Consider the following 24,668-nt stretch of genomic DNA (forward strand, 5'->3'; position numbering starts at 1 on the left):
TTTTTGGGATTAAAATCTAAGTTAAAGAGATTGCAGGACCAACTTTTACATGATCGCAATTTACTTTTCTTTATAGAATCATCTTCAGATTCAATGCATCCGTTACAATGTGGTATTACTTCGATAAAAAGAAACGACAAAAGTGAATTATATATTTCACTGCACAGCATGTTTGCATTTACAAAATGCTTTGTAATAACATGATAATAGCTTGGTGAAACGGTTATTTCCGATGTATTCACATTGAAAAAAATTAACAAAATTGTTATTGAAGAAGCAAATATCATAATAATTTCTCTTTTTGAATGAAGTAAATTTTTTAAAAGAATATACTCGATTAAGTCGTCCATACAGTTTTATAAATGTCTAGATAATATCACACCTGGTATTCCTACAGATTGCTTTAAAACATAATCCAATTTATTTCTAAATAAAGATTGTAAATTTGAATAAGTTTGTATTCCGTGAGGATACGGGAATCTTCTGGATGCTTAGAACAAAGCTCTAATTGTTAACTCTCAGAGTTGTTAATTGTGGAACACAACTGTCACTACAAAAACCTGATGATTGTGTAACGCATGAAAGTACTAGTTTATTTCAATATTGTAAAATTATAAAAATTACAAATAAAACGTGGAAATCAGACTAAGTTGGAATTTCATTAATATATTGTTCTATACAAACTGGGATATATATGTGTGTGTGAGTGTGTTAGTGTAGGGTGCAATGGGTAAATTGTCGATATTTTATATTTTTAATTTCGCGCATGATTTTGATTTTGTCGACTACACAGTATAGTAGGGTCAATTGGGTACCGTCTGTGAAAACAACAACACCATGACGCAATTCACTCTGCCAGAAATTTGGAAACGACATGCTGTACTGCTTGTTATCGCTGGCGATGATACAGTCGGTATGGGGAGAAAAATATAAAAAAATATCAATAGATGTGTGAATGAGAAAGAAACGAGGCAGGAGGTTTTGGGATGTGCTAGAAACAACAGCCGGATCTTCCTTAAATCAAACATTTTCCTCTGAAATTATTAACAATTTTTATTAAACCGAAAGTGTTTCTCTTATGGGTTTAAGTGCGTAGTGCTAAAAAAAAAAAAAGAAAAAGAAAAAGGCCAAAATCATTTCGGACTGGGTGGTGAGGAGGAGGAAGCGGGAGTGAAAAAACACAAATTTTCAAATTTTTTTTCGTAAAAAGATGCCTCCCATCATTCTGAAGACATTGGTGAAAAAATCCCCATCAAAACGGAGAAATTCCAACTTATGTGGGCCGTCTGATCCGAAACTCCTCCTCACGCCCCCTTCTAAAAATTTTGCCTGCAAATTTCCTTGCAAGCGTAATCTACACCATTTGAAAGGTATTTGTATAAAATTTCATTAAAAGATACTTATTTTCCAAAAATTTTCACTCTTTTTTTCTTCTGCCTTCAACATTGTCCACGACTCGCAGCCGTACGTCACAATAGAGAAAGCGGCAGCCCCAAATAGCCTTATCTTCAGCAGCATTGACATGCCACGACTCTTCCAGATGTTCTCCATACCTTGTACCGCTTGCCTCGCTATCGCGAGCCTTCTCCCTATCGCGAGCCTTCTCCATATCTCTAGTGTGCTTGATCCATTGGTGCTGATTGTGGGTCTCAAGTACACAAAATCATCCACTTCCTGAATCCTCTCTCCGTCTACGGTGAAGTCACCTTGGTCTGTTCTGTACTTATCCATCACCAAGATCTTTGTCTTCATTACATTCAGGAATAGGTCACTCTGTGCGCACATGTCTTTCATCATCAAATGTAATAATCTGAAAAGATGACAATCAGGTGGAGCAAGGTCATGAGAGTTACGGAGGAGGAAGCAAAACTTCCGTATTTAGAGCCATAATCTTTTCCTGTGTGACTTGGGAAATTTTTGGCCTTGCATTAACGTGTAAGAACACCCTCTTTTGATTGAGTAATCATGGACATGTTTTTTTGTGAATATTTTGTGAAATGCTTCCAATTGACGACAATACTCTCTGGCATTAACTGTTTCATTTTGGTTTAATACTTCATGATAGATGTCATTCTTCGTATCCCATCAAACACAGACCATACTTTATTTGGGTGTAGTCAGTGAATTTGATTTTGAATTGTGATTTCACTTGCTTCAACAGGTCTTTGCAAGCAACGCATAAGTAGGCTGGTTACACCACTGGCATAGGCCACGGATTATGGTCTCATTTGGCTTGCTGGGTGTTCTCAAGCACAGCATATTTCCAAAGGTCTCAGTCACTAGTCATTGCCTCGGTGAGGCCCAGTGTTTGAAGGTCATGCTTCACCGCCTCATCCCAGGTCTTTACTGGGCCTACCTCTTGCACAGATTCCCTCAACTGCTAGGGTGTGACACTTTTTCACTCAGCTGTCCTCATCCATTCGCACCACATGTCTCATAAAGAGGAAAGGAGATCCCAGGATGTCGTGAGAAGTGAAAAGATGGTGGTCAAACCCCCATATTTAAAAAAAAAATTAAGATCATTTGAAACATCTCAAACTTACTTACACAACACCATGGCAACAAGGAGATTCATCGTGTGCTGAAGATATTTCTTGACAATGTGGACCTGATTAGACCCCTTTAGTACAAACTGGTTGACTCATATTTGCTGTATTGCTTTCTGACTGGCATCATTTAATTCATTTACTGTTGCTTTATTGGTATTTTTCTTTTTTGAGATCCTCAAAGGCAGGCATTTTTATACACTTTATTTTTTTGTCAATTTATAAAACTTACTGTGTGTGTGTGTATATATATATGTGTGTGTTTGTAATTATACACACACATAGTCCTAACAAAGACCAAAGTCCTAATAAGCAGGAAAACAATCAAGTCTGAGATCCCTTCAGGGAGATGGCCTTGCTTGAAATGTAGAAAAGGTGTTGGAAGAAACCCCATAAGGTAAGGTGTACCTAGTGCAAGCCATGAACACATAGGAGATGCACTGGTATCACTGGAAGACTAACAGAGAAAGTAGTCTTTACATGTGGTAGATGTGCAGATATGTTAAACACCAGGGATGTACAGAAAATAGAACCCTCAAAATGTCTGGGAGGATCCTTAGAAGCCGTAGAGAATTTCTGTTACTTAAGTTACCAAGTTAGCAATGGTGGAGGTTATTCCAAAAGCATAGCTGTTAGAATAACAGGCTGGGCAAAGTTCAGAGAGCTACTACTTCTGTTCGTAACAAAAGGTCTCTGCCACAGAGTGAAAGGCAGATTGTATGATGCTTGTGTATGAACAGTTATGCTACATGGCAGTGGGATATGGGCTGTTACTACTGAAGACAAGGCTTGAAAGAAATGAAACCAGCATGCTCTGCTGGATGGGTAATGTCAGTGTACATATATGACAGTGTAAGTGATTCGAGAGGAAAACTGGGTATACAAGACATCAGATGTAGTGTTCAAGAGAGAAGACTGCACTAGTATGGTCAAGTGATGCTTATGGATAAGGACAGCTGCACCAAGAAGTGCCAATCTCTAATTGTGGAGGGACCTGTGGAAGGGGTAGACCCAGGAAGATGTAGGATGAAGTAGGATGAAAAGGATCCTCAGATGATGGGCTTCACAGAGGAGATGACAAGGGACTGAGACTTCTATTAGTTTGCTGTGGTTGAGAAGAAATGTCAAGCTAAGTAAAATTGTGGATATCCTCACATAAAGGCATGTCCTCTTCATCCCTCTTCAGCTGAGTAATCCTAACCTTGCAGGCTCATGGGTGCTGGTACCATGTATAAAGCACCCATGCCAGTTCCATGTAAGAAGAACCTGTGCTTCTTCCGTGTAAAAGCACTGATTCTGGCGTCACTTAAAAACACCCAGTACACTCTGGTGTTAGAAAGGGCATCCAGCTGTAGAAATCAGGCCAAAACAGACATGGAGCCTGGGCAGCTCTTCTGCTGGCCATCTTGTCAAACTGCCCAATCCATGCCAGCTTGAAAAACAGATGTTAAATGATAATGATATATATATATATATATATATATATATATATATATATATATATATGTATATATATACACGTAAAATACAGTTTTATTGAAGCTGAAAAGACTTCATAAGCTGTTACTCAAAGTTTCATGTAACCAATCACCAGTCATGAGTTTTTATAATTATATTTCAGTTTATAAATGCTTATTAATGGTGCAGTGATCATCAATAAGCAAGCCATCAAACAAATATTTAAAGCTGATTGGACAGGGTGATATTTTCAAGCTAGAGTGTGTGTATATGGATGCTTGGTTGTGAGTGTGTGCATGTGCATGCAATACAAATTGGCAGAGTGTCAAACTTGTGTTGATATCTATTCTGGCTCTCTGCACTCTGAATCTAAATGTTATTGAGGTCAACTTTGCCTTTTATCTTTTTCAGTTTCAGCAAATAAAAGTACCAGTTCAGTGCTCAACATAATTCTTTTCAATCTCTCTCTCCTCTCTGTTGAAGAAATCAGCAGCCCTGTCAAGTTTTAAATGCCCAAGACATGCCAGACATGATATAACCCCAACAACTCCATGACAAAAAAGAAAAATAAGATATATATATATATATATATATATATATATATATATGGGTGCATTTATATGTATAGATGTCTGTACACATGAGCTATGATAGTGTATGAATGTGTGTCTGTATATATCTCTGTACGATGTTGTTCATATGTATATGTAAAACAGGGCTGTGTATTGTATGTATTTTGAACTCCATCCATTGGTTTATGCAATTTTTGTTCTTGAAGTACGGCTATAAAATTATTGTTAATTTTTTGTCAAAAATAAATTACCATGTAATACTTTATAACAATTTATTATAAATTCTCAATGTTGTAAAATGCACTGTTATATTACACAATATAATTTTATTGGTTTTTTTTTACAAATCATTTGCCATTTATAATCGTAATATACTGTCATTTGATATACATTTTAGAAAATATCTTTCAAGTTAACTCGCTTTCAGAACAAAATATGATCAGTTAAGTACAAGCTTATTGTACTTATCTCGTATAGAATATTATGCATAGTAGGTGTACTTTGTGTAACGTGTAAAATGTTTTTATACATTTCAGGAGGATGAAAAATTGGTCTAACCACAGCATCAAAATTCCAAAATTTGGTACACCCATTTTGAATAAGAAACTGTAGATGCCAACCAAAAATGTGGTTTTGTTATTTCATAATATATTCAGCAATATGGTTTGAAGAAATTCACCTCTGTTTTTCAATAATAACCATGAATGAATGAAATTTTGTAATGTTGAATACTTGCATAAATATTTTTAAATAAGAATTTCTAGTTAGATGCTTTTCCCATTGGAAGCTTCTCATCAGTAAAGAGAGAGTAACAAATATTTACAGATCATTAGATTAGAACAATTTCCCTTTTCTACAGACATGACATCCATACCTGTGATAAGATTGGACAGTATTATAGTCAAAAGTTCTTTACTTCACAGCTACTATACCTGTAGAGCTTATATTTATACATATTACAGGCACATAAGAATCACAGGAAAAAAACAAAAGACTATTGACTGAACAAATTGTCCTTAGGCCAAATGTAATGATAAGGAAATGAAGTCTAATCAAATTCTTGATGGAATGTAGATATGAATAACGAGGTAAAAAAACTGAAGTTCTGGTCCCAGGTACTTTTGCTTGATGATAATTGAAATCAGCATGCAGCAGGTGTACTGAATTTGATAAAATATTCACAAGCATCTTCGTGTATTGATTTCACTTTATCAACAACTCCACATTCAAAAGTTATCTGCAGAATTCAAGAAATATAAGATAGTTAGATAAATTATTTTTCGTGAGTGAGTTAAATTTCAAATATATTTGTAACTCTTACACATTTGTATAGATGTGTCAAATTGAATTATAAATGTGTAAGAGAGCATATTCCTGGAAGAAGTTACTCTACAGAGGAATTCTGATTGACAACCATTTACTAAATCTGCAAAAGTAATTTTTATTTATTTTAACCAGGTTTGTCTTCAATTATTTTCTTTCTAAATAGAATTGCCAATAAAAAAAAAAATTTAATTAAGTTTTATCAATAATTAATTAAAGTGGGCTTATGCAAAAGCAACAGATCATAATCATTTAATGTCCATTGTCCATTGGAGTGGATGGTTTGACTTGGGCTGGCAAGATGGAAGGCTGCACTAGACTCCAGTCTGATTTGGCATGGTTTCTATGGCTGGATGCCCTTCCTAACACCAAATACAATTAATTATTCAGAGATGCCAATAATTTAGTGTTGCCATGTTTAATGCAATAAACATTAAAAAAGTAATCACAAATAATTGAACAATAAAGAAAGGACAACATAAGTTAATGACTTAATTTAATGTCGTGCAAGTGAATGTATGTGCAAAACATGAAACAAACATACACAAGTGACATGTCACTCCAGCTGGCATACATAATACAAAATAAATGTTTATCAAATAATTTACCTACCCTTGAAAGACGCTCTCTGTTTTCTGGGCAATACTGAGCACTACCTCCTGTCATCTTTAAAACATAAGAGCCAAGTCTCATTTTCTCCCACACAGGGTTCTGTCCCAATGATATCACTGGTTGTGGAAACTTTTGCTGAGTACATTTCTTGAAAGGACATATATTGTAGTCATAAGGAGGAAGTTGAATTTGAAAACATTTCAGACTTAGTTTGTAAAACACACCTTCAGGACCATAGCTCTAAGAAAAGAAGAAAAAGGTATGGTATTGAATTGAATAATTGAGGAAAAATTTATGAATGAGAGCAAAAATCAAAAAACAATTCTAAATATTTTTAACAAGCTAATCATGACACCAGTGCCTCTTCTGGCATTTTTCTTACTTTATATCACTGAGAGGGGGTGAGTTGCTGTTATCTCTAGTGATTGAGCGTCCGTCATTGATAAGAGCAAGGAAGGTTGAAATCATGTGATCTGGCAGTCTTGGCACTGGAGGTCATGGGGGTTTATTTCCCTGCTAGCAATATAAACAAGAGTGCATTTTGTACTAGGGACCGATATGAGAGTTTCTCTCATGGTATCTATTGCAGTATAGTTTGTTCTAACAGAGTATCTGCATTTAAGTGGGGATAAATTCTACTAAAGTTTGTATTATCAAATTTATTAGCTTATATTTTCTAATATCTAGCAAAAGTAATACTGCAAATATTGCGTGAAACATAAAACATTTATAAATAACATTAATATTTTTGTGGCTTAGTCAGAAGTGGAAGTGTGTACCCATAACCATTTCTAGGGCTTTCTCAGACTGGCATAAGCAATCCACATACAAGAGACCTGCCCTGATTGACTGTAGCTCAACAGACTTCATTAAATGCATCAAAGTGCCAGGTGATGGAGTTTGCCACCCAACTACATTTAGATGCACATTAGTTAAAGTAACAATATGTGATTAGGGGTGAAGAAACAAATTTTAGTTAGAGAACCCTGTAATAGTTTTTGTTACATTTTTCTTTTAAGTATTTTCCATATTACGAGATTATACATACATTTTAACATTTTACAGTATACAGGCAGACAATATGACACATGTGTACGAACAGCCATGCTACATGGCAGTGAAACTTGGGCTGTGACTGCTGAGGACATGCGTAAGCTCGCAAGGAATGAAGCCAGTATGCTCCGCTGGATGTATAATGTCAATCTGCATACCCGTCAGAGTGTAAGTATCTTGAGAGAAAAGCTGAACATAAGAAGCATCAGTTGTGGTGTGCAAGAGAGACGATTGCGCTGGTTTGGACATGTGGTGAGAATGAATGAGGATAGCTGCGTGAAAAAGTGCCACACCCTAACAGTTGAGGGAACCCGTGGAAGAGGTAGGCCCAGGAAGACCTGGGCTGAGGTGGTGAGGCAAGACCTTCGAACATTGGGCCTCACCGAGGCGATGACTACTGACCGAGACCTTTGGAAATGTGCTGTGCGTGAGAAGACCCGGCAAGCCAAGTAAGATCGTTGCCAGTGCCCCTGGACTGGCTCTTGTGCTGGTGGCACATAAGATGTACCATCTTGAGCGTTACCGTTGCCAGTACTGCCTGACTGGCCTTTGTAGGGTTTTCGAGCGAGATCGTTGCCAGTGCCCATGGACTGGCTCTTGTGCGGGTGGCACATAAAAGACACCATTTCGAGCGTGGCCGTTTTCGTGCAGGTGACACGTAAAAGCACCCACTACACTCTCTGAGTGGTTGGCGTTAGGAAGGGCATCCAGCTGTAGAAACTCTGCCAAATTAGATTGGAGCCTGGTGATGCCATCCGGTTTCACCAGTCCTCAGTCAAATCGTCCAACCCATGCTAGCATGGAAAGCGGACGTTAAACGATGATGATGATGATTACTTACATATATAATTCTATACAATGATGTAAAACAACAGGATTACTAATGGAAGACCGGAATTTAAGAGAAAAGGAAACCAAAAGGATTCATGATATTCATTGATGGATCTTATTTCAGATATTCTCATTTTAAAAATCATCTTTTGTTAATCGTTGAGAGGATGTTGGTGTTGCGTTAGCGGAAGTTTGTGCTCTCTGAGTGCTTTTGTTATTATTGATTTCGATGCAACTAATTATGTACTTACCATTTTGTTTTTCACATTAGCTGCTGCTGCTAAATAGGGAGCTTTATGTTTACGGCCTTCTAGTAGCATCATTTTCTTCCTATGAACTTTCTGAAGAATTGTTAGGCACCAATTAGCACAGGGAGCATGCATCACTGCACCTCCTAAAGCAGGGTCTGTAAGAACAAGCACAAAAATTTATATATAATGCCTTTATATGTAAGTAGTGTGTGTACAGATACATACACTCTCATCTCCAATACTAACTCTACATCCTTGTATCCCTATATTACGTTTTACTAAATTCTTCTTCAGCAAAATAGTGGAATTGTCATATCATGAGATCTCATTCAAACCACGATTGAAACGGAGACCACCATTGGTCTCCCCTCCTTGTGTCAGTGGCCTTCCTAGATGCTAAGGTAACATAATGGTGAGCAAATTTTGATGTGAAAATTCCAGAGTAATTGTTAAATAACAATGAAACTAGTTAGTTTCTTCCTCATAATAGGCTTCCAAAAAAAGGTCCTTAAGAGATATAATGTCACTCATTGCATGAGTAAATATATTTGGACACAATTCCAACAATTAGGTACAAGCCTTCTATATAATTACAATACTTAATATATTTCCAGAATGCAAGGAAACTAGTAAGAGTCTGTACAGGTATTAGAAAAAGGATTTAATGTTTAATATATTCGCTTGCTATGTTGTGTGGAAGTCTTATGTTTCAAGCTTTTGCCTTTGAAGGAAGTGAATGGTAATTTGAAGTGGTGCGCTTTAAAATAGGATTCTACTCTAAGTGGGGAACTGTGAGTTCAGTACATGGAAATAGTGAAGAATGCATAGCTATATATATATAGAGACAGGCACAATAAAACAAAAAGATAATACAGTTCTATATTTAAGAGATGAAGAATTATGTACATTTTTTACATTATTTACATTTGACGGATATTTGTCCTCATCTTGTTTGTTGTTAACACGTTTCAGCTGATATACCTTCTAGCCTTCATCAGGTGTCTTGGGGAAATTTTGAACCTGGGTTCTCATTCCTAAGGTATTTTTCGATGTTATTATTATTATTATTATTATTATATCCAATAAAATAATATAAGCACTTAAAAACCTACTATAAAATATAATAAAATTATTTGAAAAATATATATAATTTATCTTTTATTAGTCTGCGGGGAAAGAAGATATTTTTAATCAATACTACGTGTTTCTGCACCGGTGGGGTGTTTATTAAGGCTATGCCTAATACATAAATCCACCAGTGCGTCCTCAGGCTATTTATCTTATTGTTATTATTATTAACAGATCAAAGTTAATTATACATATTATAAGTCCATTATTTACATTATTTACAATTGACGGCTATTTGTCCTCATCTTGTTTGTTGTTAATACGTTTTGGCTGATATACCCACCAGCAAAAGTGCTTTTTACATGGTGCCAGCACTGACAGGGGTCACCAAGTACCTTGCAAGACAAAAAGCCTCTCAACTGGGAGGGAGGGAGTAATATGGAGGAGGTGTGGCTTTGTGCCAGTTGAGTGATTTAAGGTGTCTTGCTGTAGAGTAGGTACATGGATGCCCCAGTTGGAAAACAAAGGAGAGTAAGTTAGAAACTAAGATAAAAAGAATGATAGTGAGGGAAATGATGGCGAAGACATGTTGGGACATGCCCTCAGAGAACATTGGAGGTGGTAAGATGGGCTGGGTGAGTGGGCAGGATGAGGTGACTGTAGCAAATGATAGAGTGAAATATAGGAGAGGCTCAGGACTGGTGTAGAATATAATAGAGATACAATGGCAAATTGCTAAGATTTGGACAGTATTACCTTTAATTCGGATGTTATCAGGTAAAACTTCATTTGACCATTCATCACTACCATCACAGCAATCACAAATACCATCTTGTACACGACTCGACCAAGTAAACTGAGGTTTCAATCCTTCCAGCTGAAAAGTGCAATAAAACCTGTAGAAGAAAGCAAAATAATCTACAGCAGGAAATTTTTCATTAGGTTTTGTATTAAAGCACTAAATGTCAAGAACTCAATGACAGTATGCATTATCTATATACATTGAATCAATATGCTCTCCATATATACTCCCTCTATACAATGAATACATATACTCTTTCTATGCAATGATTACACTATCACTTTCTCTCTCATGTTGTCGCTGCCGCCGCCATTGCTGTCATCGTCATTTAACATCCACTTTCTATGCTGGCAGGGGTTCGATGGTTTGACAGCACTTGGCCATACAAAATGTATGTATGTTCACTTTATGCAATGAACATATAAACTCTGAATAAAATAACTAAGCTGGCAGAAACGTTAGCACGCTGGGCGAAATGCTTAGCGGTATTTCGTCTGCTGTTACGTTCTGAGTTCAAATTCCGCCGAGGTTGACTTTGCCTTTCATCCTTTCAGGGTCGATAAACTAAGTACCAGTTATGCACTGGGGTCGATCTAATCGACTTAATCCCTTTGTCTGTCCTTGTTTGTCCCCTCTATGTTTAGCCTCTTGTGGACAATAAAGAAATAAGAATAACCATACATTCTCTCTAGTCAATGCACTTTCTTTATACATTCTCTACACAATGACTAATATACTCTTTGTATGTAAAGATTATACACTCTCTACTTTGAATATACTCTTTGTATGTAATGATTATACACTCTCTACTTTGAATATTCCCTTTCTATATATAATCAATGTATAAACACACATACTCTTTCTACAACAATTTTATGTACTTGCTGTACACAACAACAGTATGAAATTCTATACAGTTGTGTAACACAATATCTACAAAATATTATGGAGGTCTCCTCAAAGAAGTGGCCTCTTTTTGATTACACTATTATCCAACAAGGGTTACTTTCAGAACATTTTAATTACATGTGCCAAGCATGAAGCTAAATGCTGGACAGACCATCATATGATACATTCAAATATTCAAATATGTGTATTCTCATTGTCTCCCAATGATATTGATGTCTGAACATCAATATTATTATCCACTCCACAAAACTAGAATGAGGGAAAATTCAAGTGTACACTTGAATTTGAACTTGATTATATTAATCTCACATTCTCCCACTACACAATAATTTTGCACTATCTGTATGTAATAACTATAAATTCAATGCACAAACATTTTGAACTTTCTTTATACATCCATTAATTGCACTCTTTCTGTACACTGGCTAGACACTCTTCACAGATGGTTAGGTAATTATAATTTATGTAATGAGAAAAATCGTACATTGTCTGGTGTAAACATCAATTCCAACAATTAAGAAAAAGGTTATCAGTAGAAGAGTATAGAGATCCAAACTCAAAACTGGAGACTATACACTCACAGAACAGGATAAAAAAAAAGTCAAAAGTTGTCCCCAAAATTTGATTCAGCAAAATTATCTATAGTGAATGAAGCAATTTCAGAACAGGCTTAACTATAATAGTGAAAGTGAAACTGAACGTGAAAATTTAATAAACTGGAATTAATACAGTTCTATATTTAAGAGATGAGGAATTATTTACATTATTTACATTTGACGGATATTCGTCCTCATCTTGTTTGGTGTTAACAACAAACAAGATGAGGACGAATATCCGTCAAATGTAGATAATGTAAATAACTGGAATTAAGATTGTGCTTTACAACTGATTCAACAAAAGTTTAAATCAAAATGCACAACTTTGAATGTGTAACACTTTTACTAAAGAGCACTGTAGAAGGGAGATAAGTGCAGTTTGACCATGTAAAAACACACTTTTTCTTGATCATTTTCATGTCAAAATACATTTATTCCAACGAAAATTATATATCATTTGGAAGTTCTGGATGTGAACTTCCTTCTCATACAAAATCTAACACTTACATATCATACCAGGGTCCCTCAATCACCCTAGTATTTCCACCCATTCATAAAATTTGCTCCACCTCACTTTTTTTGACTGGTGAACGGTGGCCCTCATTCTAATTCAACGTGCAGGAGTGCTATAACACAATTTGCACTGGAAATCATAGGCATGAAGAGGATTGATTTTGATTATTTTGATATAAAAATTGATAGGGATATTTTAAATAATCATTATGAAATATAAAAGTGAAAATCTTATTGTCAATTTCCACTTAGAAAAGAATATATTTTCTTCAAGATTTTTATATCATAAAGAAAAATTTCTTGCAAATCCAGTATGGTCATTGCTGAATCTGGCCACGATATAGCAAAAAGCATTATGAAGTCAATAAAGAAGATGGTATACTGACACTACTTGTCAAACTGCCATATTCCCACATGGTAGGAACACAGATCCAAGGCTTCAAATATTGAATTTGAGCCAGAATTTCAAGAAATGGATGAACGAATTAATAAGAACGAGTTTACTGTAAGTTACAGATGTTTTTAATGATGTTAATTTATGCTTTTAAAGCTAAAGCCAGGAACTAGTTTTGAGATTTCGTTTGGGTTTTAATCGAAGTATACATGCAATTCTGAGAAAGGTACCAGATGGTCGTAGGATGTGTTAGAAACAACAGTTAAATCTCCCTTAAATCACACACCTTTCTGCCTGAAAATATTTTGAAAATTTTTTTTTTAACTGAAAAGGCTTTTCCTATCGTTTTTAAGAGTGTAATGCAAAAAAAAAAAACACGAACAGGCCAATGTCAATCTGGAGTGGGGGAATCATAAATTTTCCCCAATTTTTCTTCCTGAAAAGCTTCCCTACATCATTTCTAAGGCTGTGATGAAAAAAAAAAAAAAAAAGGAGGAAATCCCTGTCAAAATGGGGAAAATCCAACTCATGTGGGTGCCCTGATCCGAAACTCAGCTATCTATAGTAATTTTGAATAGTCCATTAAAATTTTATTGAAATGGTGTCATGTCCCAAAATCTCAGGATTTATTTAGTTCTATACCCACTACAAACGTGTCAAAAATCAAGTCCCTGTGTACTTTCGGATTTAGCTATGTCTGAAAACACTGCGAAAGTGACTGTTATATGCAACAAAACAGACTTTACATAAATATTTAAAAAATTGCCAAAAAAAAAGTTTCCTTTCCAAGAACCTGAAAAAAGTAGGCAACTGGTATACATCATCATTGTCATTTAACGTCCGCTTTCCATGCTGGCATGGGTTGGACGGTTTGACTGAGTACTGGCAAGCCAGAAGGCTGTACCGGGCTCCAATCTGATCTGGCAAGGTTTCTACAGCTGGATGCCCTTCCTAACGTCAACCACTCTGAGAGTGTAGTGGGTGCTTTTTATGTGCCACCAACATGGGAGCCAGTCAGGCGGCACTGGCAATGACCCACGCTCAAATGGTAAAAACATGACACTGACACGGGGCCAGTCAGGTGGCACAGGCAACAACCACCATGGTCATTATTAATTTGTGTAATTTGAAGATGATTATCACCTCAGTTTCAAAGATATGACATCACAAATATGGCTAATAATTCATTGAGGCCAATTAGGTAAGATTTCAACCAGTTTCCTGACCATTCAAATTGTCATATTTACTAAAATATTCATCCAAAATTCATAAACAAGGTATCGAAATGTTTCTTTTTCGATACTCTCCAAGGAAAAGTACAGTAGAAATTACATTTAAATGTTTTCAAAAATTCATGGTGATATCTCATTGAGTTCTTGAATAGAGAAAATCCATGTTTTTGTATACAAGAATATATAGAGCATACAGTTACTATACAGAGACAGTGTGTATAGTTGTCATGCAGAGAGCATATACAATTATTGTGTAGACAGAGTGTACATCGTTTACATTGAAAACACAAGTGTCTTCTATAGCCTCGGGCTGGCCAAAGCCTTGTGAGTGAATATGGCAGACAGAAATTGAGAGAAGCCCATCGTGTGTGTGTGAGTGGTTGGCGTTAGGAAGGGCATCCAGCTGTAGAAACTCTGCCAAATTTAGATTGGAGCCTGGTGTTGCCATCCGGTTTCACCAGTCCTCAGTCAAATCGTCCAACCCATGCTAGCTTGGAAAGCGGACGTTAAACGATGATGATGATGATGATGATATATATATGTATATATTTATGTGTGTCTATATCTGTCACCCCCCCCCCCCCAACCACTAAAAATTCTTCAAAGTAGTACCCCAGCATGGCTGCAGCCTAATTAACTGAAATAGTATATTTTAGATGTCTTACTTTGATGACTGACAAGCTGAGGTTCCAGGTTCATCAGAGTTATCATTGCAATCACAGAAATCATCATTCAAATGCTGGTATGGAATCTGTTGCTGAAATGAAAGGCCAAAACATTAGTCATTTTGTAAACTATTCAAATAAACATTTGGATTAAAACTCAATGAAAAATAATTCGGCCCACTATCATTAAGATATACAATAAATTTGAATACAAAGTTTTGTAGGTACAGGTTTTAAAATAGATATTCCTGCTTTTTATTACCATATCTTTTTTAAATACACATCATTTATTTCAATCAATTTTGAAGTTTATGGAAAATTTAGTAAAACAACATTGTTATTATTAAGCTGGTTTTTGAAACATAAATTTAAAAAATTTGGATTGATGGTTTTAATTCAGATCAATTTAAAACAGGAAGTTTGATTCATAGAATCGGAAACAGTTTCAGGTGAGTTGGTATCAAAAGATATAATTAACAAAATTGTAAACGAGTACATTTATAAATTGGTGCTATTCTTATTAGATTTTATACATATAAATTCTAAAGATCAGACATTAATGGTTAGACTATGCACTGCTGATGAGGCCTAATAAGACTGAAAGAAGTCTGGTGTTGCCACTGAACTAACAAAGATCAAACTCATTCCTCAATGAATTCTATCTTTAATTATTTACAATTCTGTGACTCTATTGCCTGTTTTCTTTACCAAAAATAGTCATTGATAATGAATTTTCTTCCACAGTACAGATGTAATTTTACTTGTGGTAGCAGGAACCCTTCCCACTGCTAGCCATATGATAGAAATTGAAAAAGAAGGGAACCTTTTATCAGACAAAATCATGCAAGAAGAGTTGTGCTTTGCTCAGAAACACAATAGCCTTATCAAAGTTTGAACTCTTGACCACTGTATTTTATGTGTATTCATATAAAGATGTATGTGTGTGCACATATATAATATCTATATCATCTTCATCATCGTTTTAATGTCTACTTTTCCATGCTTGCCTGGGTCAGATGGAATTTGTTCAGGCGAATTTTCTTTGGCCAGATACCCATCCAGTTGCCAAACCTCATCTGTTTCCAAGCAAGGTAATATTTCCTCATGACCAAACATGATTTTCAAGTAATGCAGGAAACAAATGACATGGATTGCATTATGGTGGTGCTTGTTTTATAACTGTTGCGCAGTTTCAAGACAGGAAGACACACACACACACAACATTGTCATCATTACTAATGTTCCATGTTGGCATGGGTGGATGGTTTGATCAGGGCTGGCAAGCTGCACCAGACTACAGTCTGATTTAACATGGTTTCTATAGCTGGATGCCCTTCCTAATGCCAACCACTTTACACAAGATTTCTATTTATTTTCTCTTTATCCTTGTTTATTTTTTTTCCATATTTAATACATAGTCCCAGAAGAATACTGTCTTTACATGTGTAAGTGTTTGTGTGTGTGTAAACATCCATAGGTATGCACAGAGATTAGAAGAAGTGACCCACATGAGTGAGAAGTGTTTCTTGATACTATAGGAGTTAAACTGCTTACCTTGGAATGCAGACATTGAAATGTGTTGTTCTTCGTTGGAAAATAAAGGTGCATTTTATCAAGAATTACACCTCTTATTTTAACTTTTGAGTGCTGTACTCTTGAAGCAACTGAAATTTCTGGAATTTCTTGCATTTTATCATCCAACGGTGCCACTTTAATAATATTTCTTCTTTCTAATAGAAAGGAATTACTGTTTACCGCATCCAGTTTCGACATGGAATAATAGAGAAATAGAATGTATAAGGTAGCTGTCATCCCCAGCAGCAACAAAAGAATTCGGTATTTGCTCCAAAATATTCTCTTCATAACTATTTTTATTTTTTCTGATTGCTTTCCCAACAAAGTTCCACTGCAAGGAAGAACAAGAAGAAGATACATATGAGAACACATGAAACAAAAATAAAAAAAACAAAAGATTTCAAAGGATGGAAAGTAATTTTCAGCATAATACAAGATGATATAATTAAGTCTGAACATAAAATTTGTTCATTTGCATTATAAGAAAGTGCAGCTAACATATTAACGATTCAAAAATACTCTCAAAAAGTTGCATGCATATATATGTGCATAAAACTTAAGCAGAATTGACAAAATGATAAATTTCATAATTAAGTTAGACAAAATACCTTTGTTAATGCTATAATAATTATACTCCCAATGTTATAAATCTCTAATAACAATACAAGCAGACATACAAACATAGACATATGTGTGTGTGTATATATACACACAAGCAATGAGCTTTCACAGTTTCTGTCTACCAAATTCATTCATAAGGCATTGATCAGCTCAGGGCTAAAGTAGAAGACACTTACCCACTGAACCCTAAACTACATGGTTGCAAAGCAAGTTTCCTAGCCACACAGCCATGCCTGTACCTACATACATATGTATATACACATATCTTCTATTCTTTTACTTGTTTCAGTCATTGACTGCAGCCATGTTGGAGCACCACCTAAAACGTTTTTTTAGTTGAAGAAATTGACCTCAGGACTTATTCTTTGTAACCCTAGTACTTATTCTATCAGTACCTTATGCCAAACCACTAAGTTACGGAGATGTAAACGCACCAACATTGGTTGTCACAGACATAAATATATGCACATATACATGTACACAGCAGGCTTCTTTCAGTTTTCATCTACCAAATCCACTCACAGGGCTTTGGTTAGCCTGAGGCTATAGTAGAAGACACTTGCCCAAGGTGCCACATAGTGAGACTGAACTGGAAACAATGTATCAGGTCATCCCATAAGTTCTGTCCAATTTTCCCTTTTTTAAAATTGAATGAAATTTAATAGTATTTTAGAATGTCTAATCATCATCATCATCATCGTTTAACGTCTGCTTTCCATGCTAGCATAGGTTGGACGATTTGACTGAGGACTGGCAAGCCAGAAGGCTGCACCAGGCTCCAATCTGATCTGGCAGAGTTTCTACAGCTGGATGCCCTTCCTAATGCCAACCATTCCGAGAGTGTAGTGGGTGCTTTTACGTGCCACCGGCATGATGGCCAGTCACACAGTACTGGCAACAGCCATGCTCAAAAAGGTGTTTTTTATGTGCCACCTGCACGGGAGCCAGTCTAGCAGCACTGGCAACGACCTCACTTGACTGATTTTCTAACGTGCCACCGGCATGGAATAAAAAATTATTTTTATGCATGTGTACATTTAAACTAATTAAATATTATTTTACAGAATAATAGAATTAAAATTTCTTTGATTAAAACCCTTTCTAACATGGAAGTATCCAAAGAGCATTTAAGGCACATAACGCATTATGAGTACAAAAAAAGAAACTCTGCAGCCAAAGCGACTCGAAACATACACTCAGTTTATGGGAAAGGATGCTTGAATGAAAGAACTTGCAGAAGGATTTTGCAAAATTCAGAAGTAGAGATTTCAACTGTGAAAATGAAAATCGAACAGGACGTTCAGTTGAGTTTGATGATAAGCTCCTTGAGGCATTACTTGAAGAAAATCCTGCATTATCAGTTGAAGAATTGGCAATAAAGCTTAGTTCAAACCATACAACTGTTTATCATCATCTTCAACAACTTGGAAAGGTTCCTAAACTTGGAAAATGGGTGCCTCATGAATTGTCCGAAAGCAACCGCAAATCCCGAGTTGACATCTGCTCTTCTCTCCATTCTCGCGAACTCATTTCACCCTTTTTGGATAGACTTGTGACTGGTGATGAAAAATGGATCTTCTATCGAAATGTTAAACATTGTAACCAGTGGCTTGGTAAAAGGGAAAAAGCTCAACCACAACCAAGAAGGGAACTTCATGGAAAAAAGGTTCTTCTCTCTATCTAGCAAATGATTTGACACTCAAGCCATATTTAGGAATTTGGCCACATAAAGTAAGTGAAACTATCCTACTTTATGTTGAATTGACTGATTTTTCCTCTTTCCTAAATATTCTTTTCTACTCTAGGCACAAGGCCTGAAATTTATGTGGAGGGGGGGGGTAGCCGATTAGATCACCCCCAGTATGCAACTTGTACTTAATTTATCGACCCTGAAAGGATGAAAGTTGACCTTGGCAGAATCTGAACTCAGAACATAAAGACAGACGAAATACCGCTAAGCATTTTGCCCGGCGTGCTAACGTTCCTGCCAGCTCGCCGCCTTATCTTTCCTAAATATAAAATAATTAATGTTGATACCATTCATTAAATATTGGCTTGTCACAATGGCACAAGAAATCTTTTTGCATGGAAGTATTGCATATAGGATGAACTTAGGAGGGTCTGAACACAGAATGTAAAGAGGTAGAGATATCACTTCAGCCACATTATCTACCTTGCTAATCATTAAAATTAAGAGAAATGAAGCAGAAATGGTGGTAAATGCTGGACTAAAAACATTACAATATTTAGTTTCATTGTTTTCCACTCTGAGTACAAATCCTACCACAACTGATAAGGATATTCACTCCTCTGAGGTTGATAGTATAATAGTAATGGACTGGACAGAATCAAACAACTTCTATATAGTTCCTCAGAACAGGGATCCCCAACAGGGCAGCAGACCAGGGCTGGGCTACATAGAAAGAGTAAATTTAAAAACTTTGTTTCTATTTTATTGGCTATTGTAGTCTGCAGGATATTTTTGCATTAAATATGTAGTGTAAGTATATGTGTGTGTGTAATAATTCGTGGCTGTGTGGCAAGAAGTTTTCTTCCCGGCCACATGGTTCCAGGTCCAGTCTTACCATGTGGCACCTTGGGCAAGTGTCCTCTACTATAGCCTCAGGCCTACCAAAGCCTTGTGAATGGATTTGGTAAACAGAAACTGAAAGAAGCCCATCGCATATAAACATGTGTGTATTTTGTCACCCACCACTGTTTGACAACTGGTGCTGGTATGTTTAAGTCCCCGTAACTTAGCAGTTCGACAAAAGATACCGATAGAATAAGTACCACCCTTTAAAAAAAGAAAAGAAGTACTGGGGTCGATGAGTTTGACTAGAATTCCTCAAGGCGGTGCCCCAGTTTGGCCGCAGTCTAATGACTGAAACGAGTAAGAGATAAAAGATTATGCACTTAATTGGATTTTGCTACGTGTATGATTCCCCAGTCCACAGAAAAAGTGTCTTGCATGAAAATGGTCTATGATAAAAAAAATATTGAGGACCGCTGCCTTTGAAGACTTTGTCGGCCGAGCCAAGTGTGCATATTTTCCAACTATGGTTCCCTCTGGTTTTAAATTGCTTTGCTTCATTAAATCACGATGTCATTCAACTGTTTACTTCAGTTTTGCAGAATGTAATAGAAGCTAACGTTATAATACAGGTAGGGTATACACCAGCCACGTATGTACTACGATTAAAAAGAAAAGAACTTTTTAATGCAAGATGAAAAGATAAATTTACTAAAACAGTAATAGTAATTTGTAATTATGTTTTGTACAATTTTTTCTCTTGTTAATTATCTTTGCAAAGAGGTTTAAAAGGTGTTGGCAATTAATGTTTCAATTTGTAAATACTTTAAGAGAATCTAATGCTATTTTCAGACAAATTTATGAGTTAAGCTAATGGTGAGTAGGAGAAAAACTCGTGTCAACCGAGTTCACACGAATAAATAAATATAACTCGGATGACTCAGAAACATGTACTTCTAACTGGACAACGGCCAATTTTATGAGGTGATGATTGGAGGAATTGAACTCAGTACATTCATTTATTTGAAATATTTTCGGTTTCACATATCAGATCCAATTTTTCGAAAATTTCTACACCAGTTGTAGTTTTTCATGCTAATTGCAAAAATCATGACCATCTTTCAAAAAATACTAAAATTACGATCCTTTAAAGACTGAAATTGTTTGGAATTTCAACCAATATAATGCATCCAATTTTGATATGCTGGAAGGCGGGACTGACAAATTTCCTTCAAATCAATGATGTGGCCTGATCTGGGGTTAAACAACAATAAACAATAACACTATAGAGTGGCTGTAGTGATGGTGATATTGCGTGTGTTGCGTTAATAGCACCACTACAACTGCTAACAACCATTGATGTGTGGTGGCTGTTAGTATTGGCGGTGGTAGTGTTAATACTGTTCGCTTTGGAGGTTGTTGCAGTGGTTGTCGTTTGGAATATTACAAGCAATATCACCACCACCACCATCAAATAGTCGTAATGACAGTGGTGTAGATTTTATTATTGTTCTTTAGCCCTTAGGTCAGCGAGAGACATTCTCTGCAATTTCTAGCAAGTCGATCGAAAACCTGTCCTTATAAAGAGATTTGGCTGCAATTTCTAACATACGTAACTACCATGTAAAGGTCTCCCTCGTTAGTTCATACAGGAAAAAAGAAAAACATACATAAGGCAGTAGGGTGTTATTTAAGGAAGAATTGGCTGCTATTTTTGTAAGCGGTCTTGCAGCTATATAAGAGATCTCCCTCATTGACAAGAGAATAGGGTGTAATATCAGTCTCCATTCGATCATTCACGCTTCGTAAAATACAAAACATACATATAAATATTCAGGTATATACACATACATCCACAATGTAGGTGTATTCAGACCTATGATCAAAGACATTCCGACCGTGGCCATCTGTCTTTTTTGCAGAGTACAACGAGCCCATAGTCACATTTATATGCCATTTTCTAAGACGAAATGATCCTGATCTGAGGAAGATTTGGCCGTTATTTCTAGCTGGCCGAGCGACCCGGCTTCTTTACATGTTTTACGAGAGTGGCTTACCAGGACATAATGCGAAGTGAAAGTGAAGAAGGGAGAGAGAGCACAGCTTATTTACTTCTACGTTGGTGCTTTTGAATTAGCACAACGTTAATTAAGGAAGGAAATATACGTACACTACTGTTCTAGGTTAGTTTACTCGTCACCGGAAAACAATATAAAAAATTAAATTAGGTCTATGTTGAGTTACATACATATATACCGATCAATTTCATCGTATGACAGAACTGCTGTCTCTATCTTTAAACATAGAATATTATGTGAATATACACATCACAGTTTTAAACACGAAATGAATGAAGTGGACTGCTTTCCCATTCTTAATTGTTTATATAAAGTAGTAATGCTTCTTGCAAACACACACCGCTTCGATTGTTTTTTTTACAGGTAGTTAAAAGATTACTCTAGGCAGCTAAGCAGTTAAGAATATCATAAATAATTTGATTATAGCAAAATAAAGTCTTGTACCTTGAGTCGCTGCAAGGACATTGACTATGGAAGGAGCCATGCCGTCCAACAACGAGATTGTGTTTACACGCACGTGTGTGTATACATGCGTGTTTATTTGTGTGTGTACGTGTGTCTATATTTGTGTGTATGTATGTGTGTGTGTGTGCGTGCTGCCACCTGACGACTTTCTTAAACGGAAAAGTTCAATGGGAAGATAAATCAATAATGTATCATTTCCTCCAGTTTGCTTCCGTTGTCGATGGTTTGCGGGAATGGATTTTGTAATTGTAATTAGTTGCTGAAAAATCTTTTAAAACTAAAAAAAATGGTGCTGCCGATATTGCTTAGCAGTGGTATATGATATAAAACTAAATGGCGATCTTTCGTTACAATACCTACATTTCTAGGTATTGTACCGTAAGATCGCCAACTAAATAAGTTTTGTGAAGTTCGATAAAGCGAGAGAAAATGCTGAAAGAAATTAACTTTAAATTCTATACATTGAAAGGGTGGAGATGGAGTATATGTAATCTGGGTATACCCCCACTTTTAAATTTTGTTTTTTTTTACGGAATCCTATGTTTCAGACCATGGAGAATCCGATTCTGGAAAAAAATTTTCAAAAATCTCAATTTCAAAATTTCGACCCCCCCTCCGGTTTTTATATAGATCCACAGGGTAAACCTAACCCTAACTCAAACCCTAACCCTAACCCTGACCCTAACCCTAACCCTGACCCTAACCCTAAACCTAACCCTAACACTAGTTTTGTGAGATTTGGCTGTTATTTCTAGCATGTAAATAGCCTGCTTGGTTGGGGGGGGGGGAATTGAAATTTTTCAAAAATTTTTTTTCAGAATCGGAATCTCCATAGCCTAAAACGTGGGATTCCGTAAAAAAATTAATAAATAAGGGGGGGGGAGGTTCAGATTACATATAGTCCATCTCTACCGGTCCTAAAAACTATATGTTATTGTTACAATCGTTATTTATTTATTTATTTATTTGATTAGGGCAGTCCACTATAAGTGCACATACTAAGAACTTGCATAAGAAGTGCGGATTCAGTCGAAGATAAACAAAATTGCAGCGTGACACAATAGTTTTATTTACCTTCTCTAGTCATCGATAAATCAATGTAGCTACACTTGTTGCAGCTTTTACTTAAATTTAGATAATCCCGTTACGTGAAACACATAAGGTAACAAGCTTCCTCCAGCGAGTTCGATCTGCCTAAATCCTCTCCGCTCCAGTTGATCCTCATGCATTTGATGTCGTATTGGAACGTCCGACACCAGGTGTCCTAGGACTGGCTATTTTACATTTATCTTCTTCCGGTGTCCACGTCATTGCATATTTCACATGTTGAGTGGCTGATCCACTTTGTCTCACTGTACTCATGCACACTTACCTTTCTGCTGTGTGTGTGTGTGTGTGGTGGTGGTCCCATCCTTCTTTTAGATAACTTCTCTCACTAAGTCCGATCCTGCATAGTGAAATCGTTGCTTCGCAGGGAAGAAAGCCAACTCCTTTAGTGGTCAGTTCACTCCGCACCCGTTTTTTTCCCTTTTCGTTTGTGCAACAGCCTCGTCTGCGGTTTTCTCCATCTTGTGTTCAGTAAAGATTGGAGACTTTATCTTCGCAATTGTTGCATCTCAGAGTTTATCACACCTTGCTCGCTTTAAATTCTTTGATTACCAATGTGAACGGGAGCTTAATTTTCTCTGAACGCCCAAAGCGACATCAGACAACACTTGGACATACCTACACAAGTGTACCCCACCACCACTACCACAACTCTGTTTTCTGATAACTGTCAGAAAAAAATGGGTATATTTTAATAACTTTTTTTTGACAATTTTCAGATGGTATACGCTAGAATTATAATGGAATATTATGTAAAAAAAAAAAAAGAAAGAAAAGTTTGGCTCACACATACATACTGACATATATCACATATATGCACAAAATGAAACTTGAAATTTCGAAAATATGTTAAGTATGTATGTACGCGTGTGAGCCCACCATTTTTTTTCTTTTTTTTTTCACGTTAAGTTCCTATTTAGTCGTAGTCTACACCATCTGAAAGGTATTTGCATAAAATTTCATTAAAAGATTACCACTTTCCTGAAAGTTAAGAAGAAACAAAGTCGAATTTTGTGAATTCTCCGAATCACTTCTGCTCCTCCGTAAAAATGTTCACAAATTCCAGTATAACCGAGATTTGCACCACCTGAAAGGTATTTGTAGAAAATTTCATCAAAAGGTATCCAATTTTTTGAAAGTTATGCGGAAAGAAGTCGATGGAGGGGGCATTCAAGTGTAGGTATGCTCATCCTTGGCAGTCCTAGCCACTTTTTACGAGCATCTGCTTGACCATTATAGCTGTTACCTCATATGCAAGCAGCTACCATACAATGTTCCCTTGCTCCCTCTAAGCTGTGCGCTTGCTGCATGCGCACATGTTTTGCAACAAGTGAACAAATGAAAAATGTGCGTACATTAGGTTTTCTTGAGGAAATCGAAATATTTGAACTGCAAACGTCTACTTGTATGAATGCGCACGTACTTTGCCAAGAAAGACAAAATTTGCGCGCACACACACCAAAA

At 36.3% G+C, this 24,668-nt stretch overlaps 1 protein-coding gene across 2 annotated transcripts; it reads right to left on the reverse strand.

Moving 5' to 3' along the window:
- Window positions 1–4,834: 4,834 nt before the first annotated feature.
- On the reverse strand, window positions 4,835–23,390 carry LOC106881055 (uncharacterized). 2 transcript variants are annotated; one of them, XM_052971112.2, is made up of 7 exons: window positions 23,172–23,390; window positions 16,380–16,731; window positions 14,826–14,917; window positions 10,471–10,610; window positions 8,647–8,801; window positions 6,512–6,751; window positions 4,835–5,813 (listed from the first exon to the last, which is right to left on the reverse strand). In XM_052971112.2, the coding sequence occupies exons 2-7, from the start codon at window positions 16,686–16,688 to the stop codon at window positions 5,718–5,720; spliced, it is 1,032 nt and encodes a 343-aa protein (XP_052827072.1). In that variant the 5' UTR covers window positions 16,689–16,731; window positions 23,172–23,390; the 3' UTR covers window positions 4,835–5,717. The 2 variants fall into 2 exon arrangements, with proteins under 2 accessions (XP_052827072.1, XP_014786748.1); XM_014931262.3 differs by lacking the exon at window positions 23,172–23,390 and adding an exon at window positions 22,077–22,159.
- Between the last annotated feature and the right edge of the window lie 1,278 nt (window positions 23,391–24,668).

Source organism: Octopus bimaculoides, chromosome 10 (assembly GCF_046866305.1).
Source record: "Octopus bimaculoides isolate indiv1 chromosome 10, ASM4686630v1, whole genome shotgun sequence".
In the NCBI taxonomy this organism is placed as follows: Eukaryota; Metazoa; Mollusca; class Cephalopoda; order Octopoda; family Octopodidae; genus Octopus; species Octopus bimaculoides.